Below are 9,867 nucleotides of genomic sequence, written 5' to 3'. Positions count from 1 at the left end.
ATAGGGGGAATAATGTTTTTTATTTAATTGTTTTGTTTAATTAAGATCACAGCTGATGGATTTTAAAAGAGTCTAGATATCACAAAAGGACAATACGCTATTGAAATTTAATACAGTACTATTTAATCACTAAAGTTAAAATTGTAATTATCTTTCATTAGTGTAATGGAATTTATCTTAATCACAACTTTTTTATATAGTAACTCGTACAATATTTGATTTTAGTGCATTAACTCATCAAAATTAGATTTTGATGCAACGAATTTAATTTACAACTATTTTAATTTAATTGCTGATGTTGCGCTAGACTAATAAGAAATTTTAGTGTTACATCAATAATTTTAGTGTCATAACAGCACATCGATAAAATAGGGTTAAAAGAAAAAACTAATCAAAATTACTACATAGTATAACTAAACTTTAAATACTTAATAATCCAAAACACAAAATAAGACAATTCAGTAGATCAAAATATTATTTTCCCATCTAATCGATATATCCGAAAAAATATTGACACTTTGGCGAAAAATAGACTCAAAATAAAAAGGACATAACCTATTCCAAAATCCTCATATCGACCTTTGGATCTCAACATCCTCATTTTAATTTTGACACCATTATCATAGAAAGGTGAATAACTACATAAAGTTTGAATTTTGTGTGAAATAATTATTACTACATATATAATTTCATACACCGACGCAACTAGAATTTTATAGGCCTACACATCCTGAAAAGAAACCTGTGCGGTGCCTATGAGTCCATATTCACACGATGTTGTTCGAATAATAGCCAATTTACGTGGAACGAGAAATACCCACAATTTCTCTGGCCAAAAAGCTCCGATATTGCATCTATAAATAAACCCACAATCCCAACATACTCCCATACTCAAACTAAATACTTCTTTTGTACCAAAACAACTTATTTTGATTATTAAAATAAGTAGAAAAATTCTTAGTTTTCTCACACACAACACACAATATGGCAGCTGCAGGAACAGGGATGCAAATGATCTGTGGAGCTGGTTTTAATTCAAGAACCGTTGGTTTGAACCAGTTTGTACCTTTGAAGAGTGCGTCACTATTTAAGAGGGATTTGAAGTTCAGAGTTCGAAGCATGGTTGAGGTACATATATAATGTGAAACTATTGAATGATTGTGGTTAAATAACAAAAAAAGTGATCCGCAGATCTTATGCAAAGTTTATGATGTACATTTTATGAAGTAAATAATATATATTAATACGAGGGTTATCTTGCTTCTAGATTAAAATAATATTGGAGTTTATTAATTCTTGATTTAACAGGATGGTGATGATGTTGCTGGGGAGAAAGAAAAAGCAGCAGTTCCAATTCCTCCTCAGTTGTTTTCAACACCTCCTCCACGGCCGCAACCTGAGGTTAATTCAAATCCAAACAATATTTCTTCTTGTTACAATTAATACGATACATAATATATTCATTATTCATATATTCACATGTGAGCTCAATCTACGTGCATGCAGGAAAGCACCAAGATTACAGACATCATGGCCTTCGACGGCCCGGGCCCTGAAAGGATCAACGGCCGCCTTGCCATGATCGGATTCGTGGCAGCTATTGCAGTTGAGATAACCAAAGGACAAGATATCTTTTCGCAGATACAAGACGGAGGGATCCCGTGGTTTCTCGGGACAACTGTTCTGCTATCCGTGGCATCTCTAGTCCCTTTGTTCAAAGGCGTGAGTGCGGATTCGAAATCGAAGGGATTGATGACATCTGATGCAGAACTTTGGAATGGAAGGCTTGCAATGGTAGGATTGATAGCTTTGGCTTACACCGAGTATGTCAAGGGTGGCACTCTTGTGTGAATATTTTGAATATGATGGTGTTAATATCGCGTGGTGTGTATACTGTAAACAATGATGTGTATTTGAATAATATAAGTGAGAATGTTTGATTAAATAATTTACGGTTTGTTGGGTGTAATAATTGTTCTTGGTAGAGTGAACGAACCGTGGTGCTTGAGCTGCGGTATGATTTAAAAGATTTGAGTTGCACCATAACCACTAGTTATAGCTTTTGGTAAAGCGGCAAACGCTTGGTCCTACAATTGGTATCAGTGCCAAGGTCACGGGTTCGATGCTCATTGATTGCAAGGAGTGTAATTATTGAGAAGAAGATTGTTGGTTGCAATAATTGTCCTTGCTTGGTAGAGCGTTCGAACCATGGTGCTTGAGCTGCTGTGCGGTTTAAAAGATTTGAGTTGCACCATTACCAATAGCTATATCTTAGTGACTACTAAATTTTTAATTATTTACTTAGAAATTTTGTTTTAGAATTCCCCATTCTAGTTAACTTTAAATTGCTTAAAAATCGTCAATTAATCATACATACTTTCTGGACAATTAAATTTTTGATCTTATAACTTGTATATTTTCATTTTCATTATTTTTTCGGTTATTTTTCATTTTAAGTCAACTAATTATTTGCACGGTTTTTATTATTATTATTATTTTAGTTCATTTTTTTTGTTGAGTGCTAATGTCATGGTGGACATGTTAAAAATGTTTGGTATCAGAAAATATGGTTTAGTAACAATAATATTTAGATATCAAGTCAATTTATAAATGAATTAATAAAATTAAAAATATCAACTCATTAGTTATTACAGAAAAAATAAATTTGGCGATTTACACTACCCTAGCGAAATTAGGCAACAAAATTTTGAATTTCCTGAAAAAATTCTACTTCCTCAATCTCATTGATTTAGGTTTTTGTATTTTCACACTGATAAAAAATTATTAGAAAAATAATTTTTATGAAGAAATTTTCTATTTGACCCTTGTTTAATAAATATTTTAATTAGATAAAAAAATTATTGGAAAACAAATTAAATAAGGGTATACCATATCTAACAATGAACGAGATTTCAAGACTATGCATGTATGCGACTATAGACTGTGCTTGTATGAGACTGTATAGTTGAAAATAGTTTAAAAGATTTGATAAGTACTATTCATATAATTAAGATACATATTATTTTTGAGAGATCATCACAAAATAACTTCAAAATTAAGGGTGCTCGATTTGAGACAATTCTGGGAGTGAGAACATAAACATACTGGAAGACACGTGTTGGTATAATGAAGATAGTTCATCACATAAAAACTCAAAAATTAAAAATGCTTGATTTGAGGCAATTTTGAGATAGGTAACCTATGTGAAGTTTCTCAAAATCGTGTGAATGAAGATATAAGCACTTTGCAAAAACTCAAGTTAATACAGTAAAAACAAGAGCAACATGTCTACCCCAACAAGAGGACAAAAACAATCAATTGGACACCAGACATAAATATATTGGAAAGACTCGAGACAAAAAAAAAAAACTTGCCTACCTCAACAAGAGGACAAAAAGCAATCAATTGGGACCATAAATTACAATAGTTGCATGACAAAATGGAAAATGGTTTAGATATTTTATTTTTCAAAATTTTTATAAATATTTAATAAAGTGACATAACATAAAAATATCATAATTTATACATATAACAATTTAATTAAATTCTATTAATCCTACTCAAACGATTAGATCTTCTTATTCTGAATATATAGGGTGAACAGCAGGAAAATTATTATTTACCAAAAAAATTAAAATTTCATTTATATTTTTTCAGTGTTCTAAAAAAGGTAAACGAGCGGCTACTTATCGCCTAGCACCTAGCCGTCTAGGCGGCCATCTAAGCAGTTTTTAAAATTAGTTTTTATAATATTTAGTTACATTATATATTAATATCTCTAATTTTTTTAATTTTACTTTTATTTTAGAATATTAAATCACTGATTGATATAGGTAGAGATAACATGACTAATAAAAAAATAAGATGAAGTTTTTATTTTATAATATTAAATCATTGTTTAAATTAACTCAATATCATCATTGTGATCCTCCATTTTTCGGATGCAAAATCACCTTCGTGAAGTTTTCACTCTCTAGATCGCAGATGAAGATTAAGTTTGATATATTATCCATAAATCACATTTCTTGTTAGACTTTGTCTAGAGCCTATAAAACAATACATTTCATTTTTTAATTGGATTTTTAATTTAAATTAAAATACAAAAAACTTTTTTTTTTAAAAAATAAATAAAAGCCCTAATTGCCTAAAGCCGCCTAGGATAGCCTAGCACCGCCTAGGCGACAAGTCGACTAGCACTTTTTCTAGGCGGTCGGTTGCCGCCTAGTGCCTAGGAACTACCTTGGCCGATTTTTAGAGCAATGTAATTTTCCAAAGGACTAGAAATTTGTGTTCTTATGCGTTCGAAACCTTTAAAAGAAAACATGTGAGGTGCCTATGAATCCAGGTAAGGATGTAATTGAGTTGAATTAGTGAATGTTTTAGTTTAACTCGTTTATAATCGATTTGAGCTCGAACTTTATTTAACGAATATATTAATGACTCATAAGCTTATTCGAGATTTTATCGAGTCTAAACAAACTCAATAAATATAAATTATATATTTAAATATTCATTAAATTCATTAAAAACCAAATTATATATTTAGAGAAAAATATTATAATATTATTAAAAATTGTAATTTTATTCTAATAAATAGCTTTAATCGATTTTTTATATTTTTCATAAGTAAAATGTATAATATTAATCAAATATCAAACTTATTATTTTTTCATCTATGAAATGACTCATGAGTCTACCAACGAACCTGTTCATGAGCTAACGAGCTGTATTCTAACGCTTGAACTTGGTTCGTTTATCTTAACGAGCATCATTAAACGAGATTTTATCGATTCGAGCTTCGAATAACATACGAGCGGCTTGGTTCATTTACGTCCTTAAATCCACGTTACCCCCACGTGCATCCCACCCACCCTTTGTAGATGAAGGGAAATAATATTGTCGAGTTTGATAAAATTACAGAATTAAATTATTTCCCTAACTATATCTTTCTTTATTGATTTAACTTGAGTATGGTAATATTATGTGATTTTGCATTTCTTAAGATAATGAGATAATTGTGCAAATATATTTAAGCTTATTGTTGACTTATTGAGATATTATATTTATGTTAATGATTTGATGAGATATGATATCAATGTTTAAATAGAGTTTATTTCTAATCAAACTCTTATCTTCCCTTGTTTAATAGGTTTCCTTATGTGATAAGACTCTCATCTATAAAAAGGAAGACCAAGGACTTTGTAGGGCTGGCCGTTTTCTACTCAACATAATACACGCACTTTGCACGTTCTGAATCTCAGAGAAAAACACTGTCAACGTTGCTGCTGCCTTGAAGACTGCCGATAGCAAGTGTTGCCTTGAGTGTTGGGAACATCTGCAGACAATATCCGTGACGAAGTTGGCTGAAGAGTGTTTCTGTGACTCTAGTTTTCGTTGACGTTTTTTTTTGCTTTCTTATTCACGTTTTAATATTGTTGGTTGTTTTTAGAAAGCTTTATTTTCTCAACTTGTTGAGAAAATTGATTTTTGTCATAATCACTAGTGATAAGTGTTTGTATAAACGATTTGGTTTTCTAGTGATTAATTTTTGCCATAAGGCACCGCACAAGTATTTATACTTGTGCATATTTAATTTTGTCCATCGATTTATTTCAAGTCAATTTGTTTTATAAAAAGTTTCCGCTGCATGAAGATGTTGTCCGAGATGTTGTAACATCTGGCACAACATTTAATTCTGACAAAACACAAATTTACTACTTTTACCCTTATTCTGATATTTTCATTATTTATTGATATATGTCGGACAAAATAATCCTTACAAGTGGTATCAGAGCCTACTCTTGATATACTAAGTGGTGATTCTGGTTTTTATTTTTGTTTGACAGAACTAATCAAATGGACAATACATTTGCAAGCGCAACACTTCGACCACCAGTTCTAGACGGTACGAATTACAGCCTATGGAAGGTCAAAATAAGATGCTACATAAAATCTCTAGATGAACGGGCATGACAGCGTGTCATCAATGGATGGACTCCACCAGTCATGATAGATCAAGAGGGTGACAAACGGCCAAAGCCTGAAACTGACTGGACTGCTGATGAAGTGCAAAATTCGAACCACAATTCAAAGGCCTTGAATGCTATATTCACATCGGTTGACATGAACATGTTCAGTTTAATCACTAACTGTACTTCGGTTAAAAGTGCATGGGATATCCTCCAATGTCACTGTGAAGGGTCTGAGAGTGTGCGACGAACCAGATTAAGGATGCTTACTTCCAAATTCGAGATGATGAGGATGGAAGAATATGAGAACATACTCGAGTACGATCGCCGTCTACGGGAAATTGCTAATGAGGCATTCAGTGTTGGAGAATCTATCTCCAATGAGCGTCTGGTTAGCAAAGTTCTCCGTTCTCTGCCTGAAAGATTCAACATAAAAATTTGCGCAATAGATGAGGCTAAGGACACTTCTCAGATGTCATTGGAAGATCTTATCAGTTCATTACGCACGTTTGAAATGAACCTGGACTTGCAGAAGAAGAAGAAAGGGAAGACAATTGCACTCCAAGCTTCAAATGACTCCTACAATGAACTCCTTCGAATATCTCAAGAAGTCAATGATTCTGATCTCTGCGAGGATTCTATCTCCTTTATCACAAAGAAATTCGGTGATTACTTGAAAAGAATCCGAGATAAAAAGAAGAATGCACAACCGTCTAAATCTACTAGCCTGCCTGCATCTGAAAAGTCACAAAAGTACCCTGTCAAGCAACAATTTCAGCCAATGAATGAAAGCAAGGGACAATACAATTCAAAAAAGTATGATTCAGTGCAGTGTAGAGAGTGCAAGGATTTTGGACACTATGCCAATGAATGTGCTAACCGACTACGAAAAAACAAAGGCTACAATGTATCTCTAAGCGATGAAGAATCCGATGCTGAGGAGAAATCCACTGATGAAGAAAGTCAAACCTCCTTGACTGCACTGTTCACAGAGAATCACTGGCTGCAGGTGAATCCTTTAGGTGTTGCCACACTTGGACGCAACATCTGCAAAAATTCAGTATGCTTGAGATCCACAACTTCTGTAAATGTGAGTAAAGATGATGAATCAGAAGCAGATGATGAAGAAATCACTCTTGAGAGTGTGCAAAAACTTTATGAAGAGTTGTTTGAAGATTGAACCAAAAGAAACAAGTTGAACTCGAGTCTTATAAAGGAGAACATTGATCTGAAAGCTGTGGTTGCCAAACTTGAAGTAATTTTGAGCAAAAAGGATTTGGAACTTGGTAAAACCAAAGAAGAACTTCAAAAGGCAACTGAAACTTTGTCTAAGTTTAATTCCAGCACATCCAAGCTTGATTCCATACTTTTGATGGGAAGAGATGACAAGAAAGGCTTAGGCTTCAAAGACAGTGTGTTCGAGATTGGTGAATCTTCCAAGTCGACTATCTTTGTGAAGGGAAAGGATGATACATCCACACAACCACAATCCAAATCGCCGATCAAAAGATCTCTTCCAAAAAGACAACCTGCTGCACCAATTTGTGAGAAACGAAAACGCAGGTATGTATGCCATTATTGTTTTAAGCCTGGACATATCAGGCCTTACTGCTTTAAACTCAGAGATGACCGCATGAATCAAAAGTCGAGTCGTATGTTGCCCCAAATGTTGTCCAACATTTCCCGCAACACATCTCATTATCGACCTACAGTAAGACAAATTTGGGTACCAAAGGTAAAAACTCACTGTAATGCTGTCTATACTTCATTGAAAACTAACACTGCAGGTCATTGGTATTTTGATAGTGGGAGCTCACGCCACATGACGGGATCACGAGAATATCTCATCGATTATGTTGAGCAAAAATGTGGTAGAATGACCTATGGAGGGGGAGCCAAAGGAAAAATTGTTGGAAAGGGTACATTGAATGTTGAAGGACTACCAAAGCTCCACAATGTGCTTCATGTTGAAGGATTAAATTCAAATTTGATAAGCATCAGCCAATTGTATGATGATAACTTGCTGGTTAAGTTTGATAAACATACTTGTGAAGTTTTTGATGAAACTAACATGTGCATTATGACAGGTACAAGGTCTTCGGATAATTGCTATCAAATAGGTGAAGAACTTTCGTGCAAACATGTGCAAATCACCGAACTTAACCTTTGGCATCAAAAACTCGGACATGCAAATTTCAAAACCTTGAAGAACTTGAGTAAGTACGATGCAGTACGAGGTATGCCTAATCTTTCATCTGAAATATCATATGTGTGCGGAGATTGTCAAAAAGGAAAACAGACGCGCGTGTCGCACCCAGTGTTGCCAACATCTGGGACAACATGCTGTCTGGAATTACTGCACATGGATCTTATGGGTCCCATGGAAGTAGAAAGCGTTGGAGGTAAGAAGTATTCTTTTGTGTGTGTTGATGATTTCTCACGGTTCTCATGGGTCAGTTTCATTAGGGAGAAATCAGACACTTATAATGTGTTTTAACAATTGGTCACAAGAATCTCAAACTTCCATAATCTAAAGGTGAGAAGGATCAAAACTGATCACGGTAAAGAATTTGAAAACACATCCTTCTCATCCTTCTGTGATAGGAAAGGTATCTCACACGAATTTTCAGCACCGAAAACCCCACAGCAAAATGGCATTGGCGAACGCAAGAACAGGACTCTGCAAGAAATGGCAAGGGTGATGCTAGCTTCAAAGAATATCTCAAAGCGTTTTTGGGCAGAAGCCCTTAATACAGCATGCCATATTTCGAATAGAGTCTATCTAAGAAGTGGTTCAACCATGACTTCTTATGAAATCATGATGGGAAAGAAGCCTAACCTTAAATATTTTCATGTTTTCGGTTGTGTATGTTACACGTTGAATGACAGGGAGCAACTTACTAAGTTCGATTCAAAGAGTGATAAGTGTCTGTTCTTGGGATATGCTACTAATAGTCGTGCTTATCGTATGTTCAATCTAAGAACGAGGACTATTATGAAATCAATTAATGTTGTTTTTGATGATTGTGCAGATCTCAAGAAGAAAACTACTGAAGATGACGTTGAAGACCTTCTGGAAACTCGAACCTCACTGGAAAGAACAGATGTTGCCCCAGATGTTGCAACATCTTGCACAACATGTGACACTGAAGTCACTGGATCTGAAGAACTGCATTGCGATGATGATACGATAGACGATGGATCGTGTATTCCAAGCAAAATTCAGAAAAACCATCCATCATCTCAAATAATTGGAAACATGCGTGGAGATGTTCAAACCCGGAAGAAAGAAAAGATTGACTACCGAAAAATGGCTGGGCTGATATGCATGAGCTCTACATACTCACAGGTTAGATTTTCATGTTTTATATCCAATATTGAGCCCAAAAATGTTGATGAAGCTTTGAAAGATGAGTTTTGGATTAATGCTATGCATGATGAGCTTGAACAATTTGTTCGAAATGATGTGTGGGACTTGGTTCCACCCCCTGACCATGGTAACATAATTTGTACAAAATGGATTTTCAAAAATAAAACTGATGAGTCAGGAAACATCATTAGAAACAAAGCAATGTTAGTTGCTCAAAGGTACACACAGGTTGAGGGGGTTGATTTTGATGAGACCTTTGCTCCTGTAGCCCGTATTGAGTCAGTCAGACTACTACTAGCCATTGCATGCTACATGAAAATCAAACTTTTTCAAATGGATGTTAAAAATGCGTTCTTAAATGGCATCTTGAGTGAGGAAGTGTATGTTAGACAACCGAAGGGTTTTGAGGATCTACACCATTTGGATTATGTCTACAAGCTGAAAAAGGCACTTTATGGATTAAAGCAAGCACCACGTGCATGGTATGGAAGATTGACTGAATATCTACTCGAAATTGGCTTCAAATGA

At 34.5% G+C, this 9,867-nt stretch overlaps 2 protein-coding genes across 2 annotated transcripts; both read left to right on the top strand.

The window, feature by feature from the left end:
* Positions 1–888: 888 nt before the first annotated feature.
* LOC140962944 (early light-induced protein 1, chloroplastic-like) lies at positions 889–1,948 on the top strand. The gene is made up of 3 exons (XM_073422077.1): positions 889–1,128; positions 1,309–1,401; positions 1,507–1,948. The coding sequence occupies exons 1-3, from the start codon at positions 985–987 to the stop codon at positions 1,849–1,851; spliced, it is 582 nt and encodes a 193-aa protein (XP_073278178.1). The 5' UTR covers positions 889–984; the 3' UTR covers positions 1,852–1,948.
* Positions 1,949–6,006: 4,058 nt separating this feature from the next.
* On the top strand, positions 6,007–9,867 carry LOC140971862 (uncharacterized). The gene is made up of 6 exons (XM_073434395.1): positions 6,007–7,111; positions 7,226–7,621; positions 7,757–7,888; positions 8,057–8,371; positions 8,600–9,466; positions 9,518–9,867. Exons 1-6 carry the CDS (start codon positions 6,007–6,009, stop codon positions 9,865–9,867), a joined length of 3,165 nt encoding a protein of 1,054 aa, XP_073290496.1.

The sequence above is a fragment of the Primulina huaijiensis genome, chromosome 2, assembly GCF_012295235.1.
Source record: "Primulina huaijiensis isolate GDHJ02 chromosome 2, ASM1229523v2, whole genome shotgun sequence".
NCBI lineage: Eukaryota > Viridiplantae > Streptophyta > Magnoliopsida > Lamiales > Gesneriaceae > Primulina > Primulina huaijiensis.
Note: the sequence above shows the minus strand (reverse complement) of the source record. Positions and strands in the feature narration are given on the sequence as shown.

Excerpts from the sequence above, each read along its gene's own strand:
- LOC140962944 (XM_073422077.1), top strand. The coding sequence starts at position 985 with ATGGCAGCTGCAGGAACAGGGATGCAAATGATCTGTGGAGCTGGTTTT. Across the intron at positions 1,129-1,308 it reads GAGTTCGAAGCATGGTTGAG|GATGGTGATGATGTTGCTGG; the intron begins GTACATATATAA and ends TTGATTTAACAG. Across the intron at positions 1,402-1,506 it reads CTCCACGGCCGCAACCTGAG|GAAAGCACCAAGATTACAGA; the intron begins GTTAATTCAAAT and ends ACGTGCATGCAG.
- LOC140971862 (XM_073434395.1), top strand. The coding sequence starts at position 6,007 with ATGATAGATCAAGAGGGTGACAAACGGCCAAAGCCTGAAACTGACTGG. Across the intron at positions 7,889-8,056 it reads AGGAAAAATTGTTGGAAAGG|GTACAAGGTCTTCGGATAAT; the intron begins GTACATTGAATG and ends GCATTATGACAG. Across the intron at positions 8,372-8,599 it reads GGAAGTAGAAAGCGTTGGAG|CACCGAAAACCCCACAGCAA; the intron begins GTAAGAAGTATT and ends ACGAATTTTCAG.